This window comes from Lagopus leucura, unplaced genomic scaffold (assembly GCF_019238085.1).
Source record: "Lagopus leucura isolate 7727_CA_CO unplaced genomic scaffold, USGS_WTPT01 Super-Scaffold_100019, whole genome shotgun sequence".
Classification (NCBI taxonomy): domain Eukaryota; kingdom Metazoa; phylum Chordata; class Aves; order Galliformes; family Phasianidae; genus Lagopus; species Lagopus leucura.
This window is the reverse complement of record NW_024962273.1, coordinates 10,979,414-10,997,872: the sequence shown is the minus strand read 5'-3', so window position 1 is coordinate 10,997,872 and position 18,459 is coordinate 10,979,414. Positions and strand designations below refer to the sequence as shown.

Sequence of the window (18,459 nt, the reverse complement as noted above, 5' to 3'; positions counted from 1 at the left end):
TATCAGGACTTTGGGAGATGTTTATTACTTTAGTCTTACTAAGCCCTTATCGCAAAAGGAAAAACACAGAAATTGGAAGGTGGGCATTTTGCTTATCAGCAGAGATAGGCATGGTAAGATTGTAAAGGCAGATGTTTTGATCTGTGAAAGTATGACAAATCAGCCATTTATAACACAGATTCATACATATGTAAGATCAAAGAGGATCGGGGTGCTCATGTAGTCTTTCTGTAACACCATCAGAGGACTTTCCTGTACTTAAGCCCATGTATGTCCAGTGATGAGTTGTTGACTACAGCAGATCTTCTTGCAAAGTTCTCTGAACAAAGTGTCAGCTCTGCAGTGTTAGAGTCCATCAACATCCTGAATCCAGTGCTCTTCTCTGCTGAAGCCAGGAGCCTTGTTTTGTTCTGAATTTCTCATTTTACTTTTAGCTTTCAGTTCCTATAGTTGGTATTAGGCAACTGTGATTGGTTTAGCAATAAGTTCTTGTAATGTCCCCTATCTCTGGGTCAAAGAGCATCTATTAGCAAATTTCTTTTGGCTAAATGTATGTATTAATAACACTGATAAGTCATCCTACAAACACCTGCCTTTTAAGCTCACTCTCATTATTGTTGTGGATCGCACTGAAGTCTGCAATTTTCATCTTTCTGCTTGAAGCCTGAGGGTTGTGTTCAATTAGCAGCCAATTCAGGGTTAAACAAAGACACATTACAAATTTTGCTTGGAAAAACACATACTGCTTTAGCTGCTCTGATATCAGCAGCCTCCATAGAACTTGTCACTCACTATTTGCTCACCATAAACTTCAAACCATCTTCAGTCAGTGTTTCTCAAAACTCAGTCTTCATTTTAATTATTTTCCCTGTGTATAGCCTTATATGTGTGGCCTTTTATGTGTTTGCTTTAAAACAGATAATCTTTGTATCCAGCCCATCTGGTAGAGATAGAGAAGCCAGGCATTGGTACAAAGCAGTCATCTTGATTTGCTGCAGTCATTTGTCACTGACAAACTTCTTCACTCTGTATTTGTTTCCAGTTGCTGGTATTGGATTCTGACTCTCTGATCACATGAGTTACCACCAGACTCAGCAATACTGGTCATAACTAATTGGTGTATTAAATGGACTATTCCACTTCTTGTTTATTACTTGAGTTCACAACATTAGAGTCTACACAATTAGAGAATCTCTTCTCTTTGAGTCCCTTGGTACTTTGATTAATTTTAATCTTGACATCTTGATTTCTGGCTAAATGAGTGCTCATTTTCACCCTTGTCTTTTGTCATTAGCTTAATACCCTCCTGAATACTGTAGCTTGTCTCCTGAAAGACTTATTCCCTTCCACTGAAATGATAACCAGCCCTGCTGTGCACTCATTTTTCTGTGTAGAAGATGGACTTACACTGCAGAAAATTGAGATGCTGCCTTTCCTACTTAGCTGATAATTTCTGGAATTGCAAAGAACACTTTTACCTGTATTGCAGCCTGCAGAAATGAACGCTGTTTTCATTCAGAGTATTCGATTCATTTTCCCGCATATAAAATTCCTTTCAGTAACTCTTGGTGGTTTCAGAATCTTTCTTCACTGATGCACTTGGTCTCCTTGTGAACTATGCTGCATTGCAGTTCATGGGTACGTCCCACATAGCACTTTTCTGTCCTACTAGTTGGATGGTTAATATTTTGACAGTTTGGGAGTCAGCAAATGCCAGTGACTGGCTCCTTGTTGCTTGTGAAGTTGGTCTAGATCACCTCCAGAGGTCCCATCCGACCCCAGATAGTCTATGGTTCTGTCAGAAATTCTTCTTTCAGCCCCATCTGGAGCAGTTTTCTCCGTTCTCCAGTTAATGAACTGCCAACCATTTTATGTGGTCTGCATCCTGCCTTCAGCAGGCAACTGTAGTCTTATAAAGACAATATGTGTTTCTACCCAGCGTGGAATAACAGCTTTTGTGGTGTGTGTTCAGTAGAGGAAAACGAGCCAATTGAAGTGTTGCTTTTTTGTTTTTAATTACATTCTTGTTTCCTTCCCAGGCTTCTATCTTCTACATACTTACATATGTGCCTCTGGAGGAAAGATTCAATAGACCGATGAAGTTAACTGGGAATGTATAAAAATAAACGAAAATTTTGTAATGTTGCATGTTCTGCAAGAACCCAGTTGCTATAGGGATTTTTGCAGCGATGCAATCCTTCATCTTTCATTTCTCAAAGCAGAGGTTTTACATTCCTTGAGCCAAATGATAGTTTTCTTGCCCAAGCTTTGGAGACTGCTCAGTGTCATGTAGATGGACAAGTTACTACAGGACAGCATGACTCATCCCATCAGTACATAAGGGAACCCATTATACTTCACCGCATGTGGTTTGTATTCAGGGTTTCATTCTGGATAGTTGAAAGTGTCCAAACTGCTGGAGTACGGAAGTGAAAACCTGAGAAGATTTCCTTTAATCATTACCAACCAATAGAATGTTCACTTCCACCTTCTCAGAAACTTGCCCTAATCTCTCTGATTTCAAGGCAGCTCTTTTTCTCCTGGCCAAACCTGCATCAGTCCTCATCTGCTCTGTGGAACCTGTGTGAACATCTCTATTTGGAATCAGACTTGCAGTTCTACTTTAACATGCACAATTTATTTTCTTTATATCTCTTACTCATAGACCTGCTGAAAAGTCAATAGGTTAATTATTACCGATTTGGAATTATAGGCTAATTTTGTTATAAAGAGCTTAACTGCTGGTTTTAATGCAATCCGTGTTCAGCTGCTACCCACCCAGGTAAGCCTGCCAGGCACCATAGATGGTTTATCTGACATGTTAGCTATTAACAGTTTCTGCTCTTGTTGCAGCATGAAGTCTTGATCGAGTTCTTCCTGTTTGTTTTGCTTTTTTCCCCCCCCCCTCATACTTTTTTTGTGTAAAGGTTTCCTAAAATTAGAACAACATTTTTTTCATTAAATACATGCAGAATATTTGTCTTTTTTTTCCTCCCTTTTCTGAGGTGGGGAAAAAAATCTACAAAAAACAACAGAAAATTCCCTTCCAAAATTCTCCCTCCATTGCAAAAACAACAACAATGCAAACAAAAGTAAAATCAAGTGAAGATTCATGGACTAATTCTAATGGTGACACATCACTTTTGACCAACTTTTGTTTACCTGGTGGCATCCTCCCATATTTTTGCAGCAAGTTAACACAGAGTCTGAATGCAGGAGTGTCTTGCTTATCTTCTTTGACAGTTTTTCACAGGTTGGAATTTGTGTAATAAAAAATTTCTCATGATAAGACAAGTAGGATTGGCTTAGAAAAAGTACGACTTTGTTTTCCTGTTCCACCACAAAAGATTCTTCCCTCCAGCCCCCACTCCTCCATCTTCTCGGTTCTTCCAAAGAAAGAAACAAAGATAACTTCTGAGAAAAAGGAAAGTCGTGTACCCCCAGCCTGCATGTCTCAGCATGGACCAGTGCCGAATCTGCGTCTGGTTTTGGGCTTTTATGTCTGCTCCTATGTTTTGATGATGTATTATAGTTGTTTTTAACCCAGCATCTAAAAGATAATTTCTGTTCAAGGCTCCAAGGTTGGCTTGAAAATCTACTTGAAGTGGGGAAATGATTCAAGTTTATCTGATACTTTATGAATCGGTCTTATTTGTAAGGAAACAGCAACATTAAAGCGACAGTGTTCATGAAAAAACACCAAATCAGCAGATTAAACCCAAAGAAGTGTGAGTTCCTTTATTCCATGCCGTATCCAATCCAGTAACCACAGCCTGTAAAGTAGATGGCTTTAGTAAGGGAAAAAAACATTTATATTTCAATTCTGTGGCCTCACTGTTGGCATCTGGTGCCCATGAGTGTCCTAGGATAACCTGGCCTCTGGCTGTCATTCCTGAAAAGCACAAAGAAGGTCCTATGGCACCTCTGCCAGCCCCGTGCTGGATCTGTTGCGGGGCGCTGAGTGCCATAGTGCAGACCCCTGCTTTGCACCCTTGCAGCTTAGTGACTGCTTGGTGTCTGGATGCTGCTGGAAAGCCTCCAAGGAGCACCCAGCTGGGGAGGTAGCTGATTACCTCAATTCCTTGCAGATGGTGATCTTTTCTGACCATTGCTGCAGGCTGTGCTGACTGTATGTGATAGAAGTGGAAGGCCACTGCGGTCAGTGCAAGTAGGGACAGCAGCTGGGGCTTGTTCTCAGGTGTATTTCAGATTGCCTCCCATCACATACCTGGCACCACATGAAGTAGCACATCTTTGCATCTTGTTGGAGATGGAGCACACCAGCAGGCTTCATTCCTTGGAGCTCTATGCAGGGTTCAGCTCTTTCACCAGATACTTTTATTTTCTCCATTTTGCTTCCTTGCAGGTTCTCTGGATATTTTCTGATTCTCTTCCTTCTGTGCTGTGCCTCCCTTCCAAGCTAGATACCATGTCATGGCATGTCTTCATCTCCTCAGAAAGAGACAGCACCTGTTTTTGCAGTCTCTTTCTCACGCCACTATTTTCTGTCTTTGTCATCTGATCCAACATCTGATGCAGTGAATACGGACAACTACAGCTCAATCAGGTGCTCAGAGCCTGGTCCAGCCTGACTTTGAATGTCTCCAGTGACAAGGCATCCACCACCTTTCTGGGCAACCTGTTCCTTTAGGAACCTGTTACTCATTCTACATCCTGCAGTCATCTGTGCCAACATCTCTTCTCCCCTTATGTCTGCTTCCCACTGTGCATTTCCCATCTCTCACCTACTTTCTTTACCTCGGTAGGCAGAGTTGTGCTCAGTGGCACCTAGAACATCCCCTGATGTTCTGGAATTGGTTGGAAGTGGTATTCAGAGGTGATCACATTACAGAGGAATGCTGCCAAGATACAGGCAGTCCCGGCTGCACCCTGACCCTTCACAGCAAGGCAGGAGTGCTCCTTCCCTATGCTTTTGCTTTGCCGTTGCCATATGGAAAAGACAGATGGTGTTGATCAGGAAGTTCATCTAGAAGCATATCTGTTTCATGCCGTACGTGTAAGACTTGTTCATTAAACTTAGAACTCTCATTTAAAGCCAATTAACAGAGTGATTTGAAGAGACATGTTGTTTTTGAAGTTCAAAAGAGATGCTAAGTCTCTGATTTCAGTCTTTGTACATTCCAGAGCCTGTATAACTACTGCAGTGTTGCCAGCTCTCCTGGTTAGGATTTTGGGTGTTTGTTTTTTTTTTTTTTTTTTTTTTTTGGTCACCCCCCAATACCCCTTTCCCCACACATGGTTTTTAGAGTAATGTGATTTTTGCCACGGGCTGGAACCGCTTGGTGAAGCCTTATGAGCCACCAGCTGTCTGGCCAGTCCTCCATTTGAAGGAGGGCTGGCAGAACTTGTTTTTCTTTCTATTCCCTTTGCTGAAAGCTCCTTCCTTTCTTCCTTCTTGTATTGCTGTCCGCTAAGTAGTAGCTGGGGAAGGAGATAGAAAAAGAGAAGCCCTCAGCTGCACTGTCCCCTCTTAATGTCACTTCAGTCAACATCTTTGCTTCCTTTCTACCCTCCCCGTAGCCGCTCCCAGAGAAGCCTTCTGAAGATTGGAAGTATCGTAGAATTACAGAATGGCTGGGGGTGGAAGAGGTCTCAAAAATCATCCAGTTCCAACCCCTTGCTGCGGACAGTGCTGCCAACCACTAAATCAGGCACCAGCTCAGGCTGTCCAGGGTCTCATCCAACCTGGCCTTGAACACTTCAGGGGTGGGGCATCCATACTGGGGACAGCAGGGGCTTCCAAGCAGATAGCCATCACTTCACATGTTTCTCCTCCCTCCCAGCACACAGTACTAATTTCCAGGTGTTACCAAACCTGGAGGAGCCCAAAACTGATTAGTTCTGAATTAACATTTGTTCTACTTCTACCTGAGATTGCTGTTCTGTGAACACTTTGTAGATCCTTCAGCACCAGGCAGCATGTTTGGATAGTCACAGCACTGAGTAGAGGCATGTGAGCAGAGTAAATGTTCTTTAGTAATTTGAAGCTGTTGCTGATATAAAAGAAAATAGAGGGGTCAGGTTTTGCTCTGGTATAGAGCCTATGACTTCACTGGGTTAACTGCTGCTACTTCCGTGTAACTGAGAACATAATTTGGCTCAAACCCTGGGAGACTGAAAAAGATCACAGCAGCCACTGTATTAAGGCAGCATTTAAAACGGTTGGCTCGTGCTGAATTTCATAAGCAGGTCATGTATTCAGAAGGCTTTAGCTTCAGAATACAGTTCCCTGCAAAGGAAAAGCTGATGGGACCACCTCTTTGTTTATCCTAACTAAAAAGCTACCAGGAGAAGCTGCCAAATGCTGCATTGTGTCAATGTAGGGGTGGTGGGCAGAACCTGCTGGCGCTCAAGGACGGGGCTTGGTGGGGTTGTCCCAGCTGCCATGGGTCGCACTAGGAGCCATCAGTGGTGGGGCTTTGTCCCAGCTGTGCGGTGTCGACACGGTGCTGGGGGTCAGCAGTGGGCATGTCCCAACCCTGTTCTTTTGTGGGTGGTGATGAGGGTCACCCTTGCGCTGGTGCCTAATCTTTGAGGAGATATGGCTAAAATCGGCGATTGGCATTTGAGAGAAAAGCCCTCTGGGGGAGATGTCTGCTTTCTGCTCTGTCCAGGGGAGGAAGAGGGGAGTTCCTGCTGAAAGAGGAATCCCAAAGAAGGAAATGTCTTTTCAAGAAAAGGATGTGCGGGGTGGGGGTATGTCTGATGAGGATCTGTTTGTTCCCAAAGTTGCTAGCAGCTCTTTTCAGGCTGATGCTCTGCAAGAGACAGGCATTTTAGGACAGTGCTTTCGACTATTACTCAAGTGCTTAGCGGGAGGGATTGTTTTATTAGGAAAGTTTATGGCTCCTGGTTTTCCCTCAAAGGCAAATGTGACTTTGTTGTTTTTAATTCTGCTGGGATTTCTCCCTTTTAATATACAACGCAGCTGTTAAAATAGCTGGGGTTGTCCAGGGCAAATCATATAGCACTTTCCTTGTTCAGATCTCAGATGGCTGCCTTTTTAGTGCTGCTGCAGAATTATATTACAGGGCATATGAATAGTGCCGGTATTAGTGTCAAAATCAATTACCCAACCCTTCTCCTGCAGAGAAAGCTACAAACCTTAGGAACAATCTGAGTAATCCATTTTGGGTTTCTAATTCTGAGTAATGATGGAGGGCAGGGACTGGTGCTTGAATAAGTGCACGGGGTCTTTCTACGTACAGTTGCTCCTAAATGCATGCTCTTTACAGGAAAATGCAGGCTCCCTGTGAAACCTTTTTTCATGCCAAATGTCTCGCTGCTAAGATTAATCTGTCATTGAATTTATAAGTTCTGTGCAGCACAGAGCAGTGAGAAAAGTTTAGCATTGAACAGAAAGCAGACTGTACATTGCTTAAAAATGAATGCTGTGCTCCTGGACGGTGTGGATTGAGTGCCTCCATCCTTATATCTTCTCGTTCCAGTAATAAAAATACTTCCATAGGATTATGCCTCCACTATCTCAGAGCACCTTGCAGACAAGGCAGATATGGTACTGGTGCCCCTTTGCTCTCTGGTCCCTGCCCTGGTCTGTGGGTGTTGCTGTGAGCAGGATGGCTGGGGATGTGTGTGTCTCCTGGGCTGGGACGGTCAGTTCTGGTATGGATGGCTGTTGGAGCTGCTGGAGGAGAGCAGCTTCTGGGAGCCTCCAGCCAGCCCTGCCCCGAGTGCCTTCACAAAACAAAAATGATTACAGGCTTATTATCCTAAATCCTGGAAGATTAGAGTAGTTGCTTTTTTTTTTTTTATGGAGGCACTCAATCCACACCGTCCTTAATTAATTTTTTTTTTTGCGATTATCTATTTTTAAAAAAGGTTTTCCTTTTTAATAAAACTTTTTTTTTGAATCACTGGATTTTACCTTTTTTTTTTTTTTTTTTTAAATTCCGAGTTCATTTGACTGGAAAGCATACAGCTACAGATGCCAGATTTTAGACATGGGCCTGATCTCCTGTCAAATTTGGGTTGGATCAATGACACATCTGAAAAGCTGGATCCCTATTGAGGTGTCTATGGCAGGGGTTTAGAGATGCCACTTGAGGCACCTCTCTGGAAAAGAAAACATGGCTCTGATCTACATGCTTCACCAGAGAGCCATTTCTGTTTCCAGTTTCCCCCTCCCCTCCCATTGCCCCCCAAGGAAGCTTCCCATAGGGTCAGGGCAGTGCGGGGGTGCGAGTGGCTGGTTTCAAACAGGAGCACAAAGCCCTGAAAGCAGGGACTAAGAAGAAACAGGTGGGGGCTTGTAAGGCAGCCTCTGAGGTTTGTTTGCTTAACGAACAGAAGCCAAGGCTGTCAGGCTAGGTCAAATGCTCTTCCAGTTTGAGTGTATTTATTTCATGCGTGCTCTGTAACCCAACCTGGTTTCTGGATTAAACGGCTGTAATGTCCTGGCCCCCAGGAACCCATCCCATGTTTGCCACCAAACCAGCACATGCCGGGACAGGACCTCAGGGCTGCCTCAGTGCTCACTGGAGCATCACTAAAGCCTGTAATTGCATGGGTGTCATCATTTCTAATGTGGGCTTTGCTGTTTACAGTTGCAAATTGTGACCGCATAGCTGTCATTTAGTGGTGCTGTCAACAGGGGCTGTGCCTGCAAGGCACCTGGGCTCACCATCCTGCTGGTGATGCTGGAAGGGTGCCATCAAGAATGGCAGTGCATTCATGGAATGGCCAGCGTGATAAGGCAGCTAGTAGAGGCAGTAGATAAGCCAGTAGAGGAGGAAGGAGTTTAGGACAGCTGGTCTTAAGGAGGGAAAAATGCAGAGGGTGTTGAACACCAGGGGAATTTGGAAGAACAGGGCTGTGTGTCACCTCTCTGTTAAGCTGGGGAGGGCTGGAGCTTAGAGCTTGGCAATAAGGAACAATGATAGCAATGCTATGTTTGTTTGGCATTTTGTTCCCCCGCTGGAAAAGTTTGAGTTGACATGATGGCAGTAAGACTACCTGTACACAAAAAGAATTCTCTGGTTTCCCATCATCTTTTGGCTGGTCCATGTAAGTCCAAAATAGCTAAGATTCTCCAGAGCATCTCAGGAGCTGAAAAATTTACATTTCAGAGTCTGCATCTGAACAATTGTAGGTCTGCATTAAAAATAGAAAGGAAAGGAGGAATTAGCAGTGGATTTTCCCAGGCCCAGCCTGAGGCCAGGAGTGTCAGGCGGCCATGGGTTCTGTGAAAACAGGAGTCAACTGGAGGCACTGGAAATAAAACAAGTTAAAATGAGGAACGTGAAAGTGTTTGCATGTCTGTTTTTTTAATAGAAATGCCAATTATGTGGAATTTGGGGTGCACGTATTATATTTTCTTTGAGAAGACAAATGAAGTTTGAGATGTGAACAAACGGTCAAATCAGCAAGAGGTTGAGAGCTGTTGTTTTTTTAAATGTTGCTTGTGCTTAGATACCTTCTGTTTTGTGGAGCTTTCACCTGTGCTTAATTTGCCATTTGTAACGGGGGTAAAGCTGCAGCTGGTTTTGCCCTGTGAAGAGAGAAAGATCTGCTTGGGAATGAGAGGAATCAATGGATGTTGGTTCTAACCACCCCTAGTCTTCTCTAACCTGCTGTGGTTTGCCTCTAATTACCACTGAAGAGGTGAGAGTATGGGTTCAGCACCAAGAAACAGAATAAACACCAATTGGGAAAACAAAAAAACCAACTTTATATGTGTTTTTATCTGCGTTACCACTACTGGAAACATTTTAACTGGTTCTTTTTTGTTGTTGTTATGATGTTCTTGGTCTTGTAAAGGATGAACAAAACAGTTTTTCACGTGCTAAGCTTTAGCAGCTCACCTGTCTCCCGGTCCTGGAAAGCCTTTTAGACCCATGTGCTTTATGATGTACCTGAGTCTAAAAGAGGCTAAAACGTGTGTTGGTTCTGATCTCTTAAGGTCTTCAGCTGCTTGGAGCCACTCGCACCCTCCCGGGGCTGAGCCCTTGTTGGCTGTGACTTACTGCCATACTGGTTGAGTCTCTGCAGTTAGGAACCTGGGAAATCTTTGCTGCTTCCTTTTTGTCTGTTTTGTGAGTGACCAGAATCTGGCTTTATTCTATGTCCCCCAGGGTTGCTGAGCTGGAAGATGAACGTCTAAGATGGAAACTTCTGCTTCAACTGCTGCTGGGAAAAAAGAAGGAAAAGGTGCGGTTCTGGAGGGGGATGGCTTTACGGAGACGGGGAAGAAACCCACTCCTTTAACAGCTGCAGGAGCAGCAGTGGCACAAGGAGGTACTTTATGTTTTCCACACTTTGAAAGCAGCAGGGGTGTTTTTCATTAGACTGTAAGAATTTAATAAGCACAGTGGCATCTGTCCTTCTGTGAACACGCTGAGTTTATTGGGGTTCTCAGCCGTTGGAGGTCATGGGAGGGAGAAGCTGTGTCACCATGTGGCCCTGTCCTGCGGCTGGGTGGTGTGATGTACCCATCAGAGAGCCCATGGCCGGGGCTGCTAGGTAACTGGTGCTACATGGTGGAGGGCTGCGGTGTCAGCTGCTCCTCCATGGAGGGGTTAAAACAGGGCTGACCCTGTTATTGGGTTTGGGGAAGGTGTTGTGCAGTGGCTGTGATCCCTCTAATGAGTTAAACAGACTGCGTTGTCTTCATCTGTCACTGCTGAGGGAGGAATTTGGGTCCTACTTCTATGCAAGAGCTTTAGAGATAAAGACCCTTCCATCTGTGCTGTTCTGGTTACATCAGAAAGAGATCAGATTTTGTTTTGTTTTGTTTTGTTTTCTCATAGTATTTCTGGTGAGGTTATGGTCTTGCTGGTGTTGGAGTCCATTAGGGGAGCTCTCACATATGATTTCAAGCACAGTTTTGGTGGATGTGATGCTAATGTTCTGGGGATATGCAGGCCTGGAGCAGGCAAGATTCTGCCCTACAAAGCCACATCCCTTACTGACATACATGTGCATGGAGCCAGTTGTTCTGCAGGGTGGTGCCAGGACCCTTCCTGGTGGCTCCTGCTGTGGGATGGCTGTGCCTGGTGGGGACCAGGACAGGGTGTCTTTTTTGTGCAGGACATAAGGAGACAAACTTAGAAGGGGTTGCACTAATTTGGATGTGAAAAGGAACATCCCAGCTGTGTAAACTTTGCAGGCAGCTTTTTGGTTGTTGTTTAAAATATAGTTTATTGCTAGTCAGATTCTACCCCAAAATGAAGCCTTCCCCACCCCTTCCTTCACCACTTGGTGGTTTCTCAGGAGAGAAACCACCTCCTCTGTCTCTTACAAAGCTCATCTGGAGAGTTTGTGTTTTCTGTTGGCAGACCCCGGCCCAGAATGCTTAAATCTTTGTCTCTCCTTTCTATTCAACACCTTTGTTATCCAGTTTTCATTTACACTTTAACTTGAGACCTGGTTGTGCAGAATGAAGCAGCTGTTCTATATTCTATCAAATCAGTTCACAACTTTGGTAAACTTTGATACCTAAAGAAAAGTGTTTCTTTATCATGTGCTAAAACTCAAAGCCCGCGTACATGCTATTGCAAATAAATACCATCTTCCCATCTGGCACATGCACCAGGAGTGCCTCTGCCGAGGATGCAGGCTGTGCCATGTTCACAGAGATGTGATGGAAATCAGAGTCCCCCCCCCATGTTGGGGTGTCTGTCAGCCTGCTCGGTACCCCAGAGACTGGGTTAGTTTTTAAGCATCCAGTTTTATGTGTCACATTATCAGTGTGCTCTTTGGAAAGAATGATTTACGGGCTCAATATTTCACCTTTTATTAAGAGGAAGTGAAGAAGTGGGTGGAGGATTGTTTGAAGATGTCAGGAGAAGCATGATGAAAGCATTGTGTTATGAGATGTAAAGAGCGAAATCTATATCACACTGGGAAGAGAAGTGCTAATAAATGACCTGAAGTGGCCAGCAGTGAAGTAGCTGGTGATGGGCTCCAGGCGCCAGGCTCTGCAGGTAATACATGTGTGTTGGGGCTCGGGGGCTTCTGTCTGAACTCTGCCCAGTGGTAACACTTGCTCCTGAGAGGGCACAGTGCTGTGCTTCTAAGTAGAGAAATTAATCCAAAGTTGTCTTCTAACATCAGTAAACTGCAAGATGTGATGTAGCAGATAATAACAAAAAGGCTGTGTAGTGGTACTTACATAGTGTTCATACTAATATAACATATTTGCTTCACTAAACTAGTGTAATTACTTCAGAACAGGCCAGGGATATACATATTTATGCTCATACCCTTACAGAAGAAAGCAAACGAGGCATGGAGATTAATTATGTTGTTCGGCTCAAGGAGGAAACAGCAGCAGACAGGCTTTAAAGGGAGAGCCGCCAAGCTCCCCACCCTGCTTCGTGGACATACCAGCATGTCTTTATTCCCCTCCAACACCAACTCTTGTTTTTTTTTTTATTGTAGAGGTTCTACTCTTTGTACTAGCATGTGAGAAAGTGGCAGCAAAGCTCAGCTCGTGATGCAGATCACCAAGCTGTGCTCTGGAGGCAAAAAGACATAATTTGCAACACATTTCTCCCTTCTTCCACTGAGTCACACAGATGGAGTGCCAACATGGCATGTTTCTCTGATCACAGGGCTTTCTTTTTTCCCTTGTAGAAATGAATAGATTCATAAGGGTTTGTTTACAATTAAGGTAATTGAAGCAATAAACTGAGCATTAGTTAGATAACTGAAAAATACCTTTTTAATTATATTATTATTTAGACTATATTTCTGCACTGCAATAATATGTCCATTCCCCATTAGCAATTCTCTTGCTTAAATATCTGTCCCAAATGTTTGCAGTCTTGAACAAGTTAAGTTCTATCCGTAGGAAAAGAGATCAGCCCTGTTGATGCTGTCAGTGGAGAAGAGTTCTTTCAAGCTTACAACCTGTGTTGTATTTTTTAGTGTCTTAAAGCTACCATTTTAGAGTTATTATTTGCATTTTTATGTAGATCTAATTGATCAGGTGATCAGACACTGGTCTCTCATAGAGCATAAGGAATTCTCTCTGAATTTTCTATTTTCCCATAAATCGTGCCAGCCAAGGAGTCAGCACTTTTCTGTTTCAGTATGCGTACGTGTTTGTGGGACTGAGGTGGAAGCTTTGTAATGACAGCATGTAGGGGTGGTAGTCCAGTCTGCAAAAGAGCCTCTCACTTTTGGTGCCTCCAGTTCTGGAAGGGACACTCAAGACACGTCATGTTTAGAAAACTCTTCTGCTAAGTGCAGAAGTGCATAGTGCTCCAAAGGGGAAAGAGGTTTTGGGGCAGAGCAGCACATGAGAACAAGTTGGGTCCTTTAGGCCAGTGCTGCAATAACAGTGGCACGTGTGAGGAAACCCAGGTGTGTGGTTCTGGGAGAAACTGAACTGAGCCACTCTTTCAAAGGCAGAGATATTTAGGAAGATGAGTTTCTCACTTTGTAGTAAAAATTAAATACAAACTCTCCTAAATGCTAAGTGTCTGACTTTAACAAGATCCAGAATGCACCTTTCCCTCTCCACCCCACCCTGAATGTGACACAAACAGCGAGTTCCCAAATTGATGGTGTTTATGTTTGAAACATTTTTCTGATGTCTGGCTCTGTCAAGACTAATTTTAGCATTTCTAAAGCTGGGTAAAAATACAGCCTCATTACTTTGATGTCAGAGCATAGTTTACTATTAGTATATTCTGGGGTTTATCATTTTAGTCATGTTTAACACGGCTGCAGCAGGCATGCACTATTAAATCTGGTTTATTTTACATTCCTGTCCGAGATTATTTATTTGGAACAATTTCCTCTCTATCAAAAGACACAGCTAATGCTGAGTTTTAATGTGTTATTTACACACAAAATAACCTATTTACAACTCAGTATCTGCCGCGGGGAGAATGAATGGGGCAGTGCTCCCTTCATCCTGTTGTATCTGAGTTTAACAATCTGGATTGCTAATAGAACCATTTATCATGGGGCGGTAATTTATTTTACGTTAGCTGCACAGGTCTCCCTGCCTCTGATCTATGGAAATACTTTGTATATAATGAAGTTCAACAAGTCATTTGGTGTAAACATGGGGAAACCAAGCTCCAGAACCAGTGTGACTCTGGCTACACTTTTTTTCCAGGAGGTAACGCCTCTCTTTTGATATTATGGCTTCGGTTGAAATACACTTTATCACCCCACGTGTGCTGTAAGTGCAGAGCATTGGGCTTTTCTGCATTGGATCAGAGGTTGGGACGGGGTCTGGTCACTTGATTTATGGGCTGGTGGGAATGCTTAGTGCTGCAAAAGCAACACACTCAGCCCTTTCATAGGCAGAGAAGGGCAGGGGGCACCTCCCATCACTCTCCAGAGGTCTTCTGTAAGCAACCCTGAGTGGAGCTGGCAGGGAGACCTTGTGCAGTTCAGCTCGTCTCAGTGCTGGATTATGGGAAGACCATGTAAATGAGGAGGAGGAAATGCCAGCGTCCCAGCAGACCTCACTGCACTGAAAAAATATATAGTTTGTGTGGCCTGATACTCAGACAAATTAGAAGGAGAGCAGCCCCTATGAAGTCATCTCCTCCATCCACCAGGAGGGGCAGGGATCTCCAAAGTGTGTTTTTTGTTCTGTTGCTTACATTTTCCAGGAAAAGGGATATAACCAGCGTAAGCACATTCTTAGCTTCCCTGCCCTGTATTGCTTTGCTCTGTGCAACTTAAAAATGCCTGGGTTGGCTGCAGGAGGAAAAGGGCAAATGGTCAAACAGGATGATGGGAAAAGACGATCATTTAGACTACAAAATATGCCTGTTGGCCTCTGCCTCCACTGTTTGTCTGCTGCACGTAGCCACTGGCTCCCAGCTCAGGTGGGGCTTCAGTGCAAAACGGCCATAGGAATGATGGCAACCAAGAATTGTATTTTTTCCTGAACCTTTCTGTTAGTATTAAAAGGTGTAATTTCACTGGGTCTGAAAGTGGGCTTCTTTGTCACCATAGTTCCCTTGGCTGACCAGATCTCTTGGGTGACCAGGTCTCTCTTGTGGACCTAATTGTTTCCTTCTGGAAAGCCCAGATACTTGTGTTGCTAATACATTGATACAGTTCTTCAGTTACAGGCTGTAGAGGGCTGTAACTGGCTGCAAGCTTTGTGGCACACTGGTCATGTGAAATCTACTCCTAGGGTAGCTTAGAGGAATCCATGTATGATGGTTGAAATGGAATGCATGCCGTGCCATTTTTGTGCGTTTAGGCATGATGGAGAACACTATGGGAGGACAAGGTTTCTTCAGTTACATGTGACAGTACTTTAGTAGTTAAAATTGCCATAAATCATGCCACAGAGTCACATGTTTTCTTCTCCCTTTTCCAGACCTTTAGCGTTGATTCGCAGTCAGCGGTCTTTGTTGGATGACCCTTCATTTAGTCAAGTGGTTGGAGTCCTACTACTTGTTCACTTGCTTTTTTACCTCACGGGGGAAATCCCTTTCCCAAAACCCTGCACTGGGTTTCTCCGTGTGGCAGCCAGCTTTGTGGGCAGAGGTACAGCCTCACAGTGAGAAGCCACCCACATTACAGACTTTGTAGTTCACACTGCCATAGCCGTCACGGAAGATGCTTGAATCTGCATCACCCAAGTATTTGATGATTGAGCATTTTCACATCAACCATGTTTTACTGATTGCATGCAGTTCCCCCAAATTGTCATACCAACAATTCCTACCGCTTCAGCCCATTACAGATGCTGAGGTACTCTGAAGATAGAGCAATTTCATCTCACCCCTGACCACGCTGCAGGATTGCACACCAGCTTGAAAAGCTTTTGTGGGTTAAAAATGGAAAAACATACTCATCATTGGCTGGTCCTGGCACTGGTGATCCCAGCCACTAAGCACTGCCTGAAAGACTTGTGTATGTTATGTTCACTTTTAATAATAGTCATAATAATAATAATGCCTTCTACTTTTCTATCACTTTGTAAGATTCAAAAGCTTATGGCAAGTGCTGATGTATCTTCTTTTTCAGTTTAGACTTCATTGAAAGGCCACTCAGAGGGTACTTATATATAACCCTTTTAAGCAATACTAAACTTATCTATTTTGGGATTGACTTGTAGTCAAATAAGAAAATGAGTGGTGGTAATGGATTATATTTATGGTGATGCTTTCCTAGACTGTCTCTTCTGTGCTGCTGGTGTTTTGTCACAGTGTATATTTCCAGCCTCCGTGTCAGCTTTTTATCTCTGTTTCTTAGAATTTGCTCTGGTTTGGTCTCCCCACAGGCATTTGAACCTGCCACTACCATTAGGGACCAAGCATGGGAATTCTTTTGTCAGAAGTTGGCTGCCTAAATGTTATATGTGTCCTGTTTGGGCTCCCTTTACATTAGGGTGGAGTAAGTAATGTTGAGGAAATGCATGTTTTTTTTCCCTTGAGGCATTCATGCCTGATTTAGGGTGGATAATATCAGGTGGGAAGATTGAAGTCTTCATGGCTTGGCCAAATTTGTGCAGAGTAAAGTTAAAGCAAGGAACCAAGGTGGGAAAGTGAGGCTTTAAAGGTCATCATTCACATTCATCAGCCCATAGCCATGTGAGTGTGCTGAGAGCCCAGCCTGCCAGCTCTGAACTGAAAGCTCATCCCATGGCTTCCCAGTTTGAAGTCAGAATCAGTCCCAGGTATCAACGTAGCTGGGGGAGCAGCTTCCCAGAGCTGCTCCAGCTTCACACCAGCATTGACAGAAGTGTTTGAACAGAAAGATAGGCAATATAAAATCCCTACTAAATAGACAAGGAAAAAACAGTAAATTGTAAAAGCTACAAAGGGCACCTAAAAATAACCCAAGTGGAGGAAAGTTATTAATGCAAAAGTAAATAATTATGGTAAGGAATGCGACCAGAGAGGCTGGTTGTGTAAATCACTTTAAGGAGAACAAGCCTTAGATAAAATCCGTTCTTTTATCACACAGATTAAGTCTTCCTTTTGACGCTAAATAATTGATAGGGTTTGGCAGAGCGTTCCACAGCTGCCTGTGCAGAGCAGTGGGACTGCTCCCGAGGTCAGATGAGTGGCAGAGAAAAATGTTCGTAGAATTGCTGTGCATCCAATAGCAGCAGTAGGAAGTGGGGTTCATATTCCCCACGCTTCCTAAAGAATTCTGCATGGCCTTGAAAAGACAGCTGCACACCTCAAAGTGAAAGAAGGATTTGGTATTTCTTGTCTCCTCCTTAAACTGTGTGATTTCATGTGCTGGTGAGCATGCATCGTGTTTTGCTTTTCTTGAGAATGGAACAGGAACTGTGCTGTCTGGGAGCCCAGATCCGGTGGGTTCTTTTCTTACTTTGTTCAGCCTCGGTAGTGCATGAATAGTTCAGCCTCTTAAGTATGAACATCCTGGTATGATAGGGAGGTAACATTGCTCCCATGCTGCAGACAGAGAACCAGAGAAGCAGGGAGGGATTTTCCAAGGCCAAGGTGACTGTAGGGTGCTCAGATTTTTCAGAGACATGTTGACAATCAGTCATGTCTCTGACTTTGGAAGTTCATTGGTGGTGCACCTGTACCATCCATGGTGGTAGAGAGAGCTGAGCCCTTGTTCCTTTGGTCACCATATCCACAAGCAAGTTCTCTGTATCTCATTGATGTGCCACCTGCTTGGTGCTGGATGACTCAAATTCTCAAGTCCATCTGCTGAACTGAGGAGCTGTTTCTTTTTCCTTAGGGAAGTTGGACTTAAGTTTTCTACAGATCGTATACTGCCTTTGTGAACATCTGCTTTCAGAAAGCAATACTATTCCTTTAGATTGCATAGGGCTATGGAAAGTGCTTAGTAGCATTTATAGTGTTTTACTGAGTTTAAACTCATTTATGGCAGAAGGCTTATAATTAGAGAACAACAACAACTAATATTTTTCCAGAACCAAATTGCTAAGAAACAGCAAAATCCTTGAATTCTGTAATAAGGAAAGATACGTACGGGTTGTTTTGGCAGGATGAGTTCTTTGACCTTAACAGCAAAGGCAGAGAATAAATCATAGAATCATAGAATGGCTTAACTTGGAAGGGACCTTAGAGGTCATTGAGCTGCAACTCCCTGCCATGGGCTGGTTGTCCCCCACCAGCTCAGGCTGCCAAACACCCCATTGCACCTGGACTTAAGTATCTCCAGGGATGGGACATCTACAGCTCTCTGGGCAGCCTGTGCCATTGCCCTCTGAGTAAAGAATTTCTTTCTAACATCTAACCTAAATCTCTTCTCTTTCAGTTTACAGCCATTCCTATTAGACTGTGTAAAAGTTGTTCCCCTTCCTTCTTGTAAGCTCCCCTCAAGTACTGTAAGGCTGTTGTGAGGTTTCCCCGTAACCTTCTTTTCTCCAAGCTATTTAAGCCCAAGTCAGGATCTTAAGTTGAGTGCTATCATGGAGGAATTGGATTGGTACAGTCTTTTCACACAAACTGGTCTAGGTTTATGTTAAAATTGAGAGTTTACGTTTGT

The 18,459-nt window shown here is 43.7% G+C and overlaps 1 protein-coding gene across 3 annotated transcripts in view; it reads left to right on the top strand.

Moving 5' to 3' along the window:
• GLI2 (GLI family zinc finger 2) overlaps nucleotides 1–18,459 on the top strand; it is a 175,020-nt gene that overhangs the window by 38,379 nt on the left and 118,182 nt on the right. For 2 of the 3 annotated variants that reach the window (XM_042877800.1, XM_042877802.1), the window contains exon 2: nucleotides 10,113–10,275. In XM_042877800.1, coding sequence (XP_042733734.1) covers nucleotides 10,143–10,275 — 133 coding nt within the window. In that variant the 5' untranslated portion in view covers nucleotides 10,113–10,142. Of the gene's footprint in view, nucleotides 1–9,930; nucleotides 10,015–10,112; nucleotides 10,276–18,459 lie in introns of those variants that run through there. The other variant, XM_042877801.1, reaches the window with a different exon arrangement.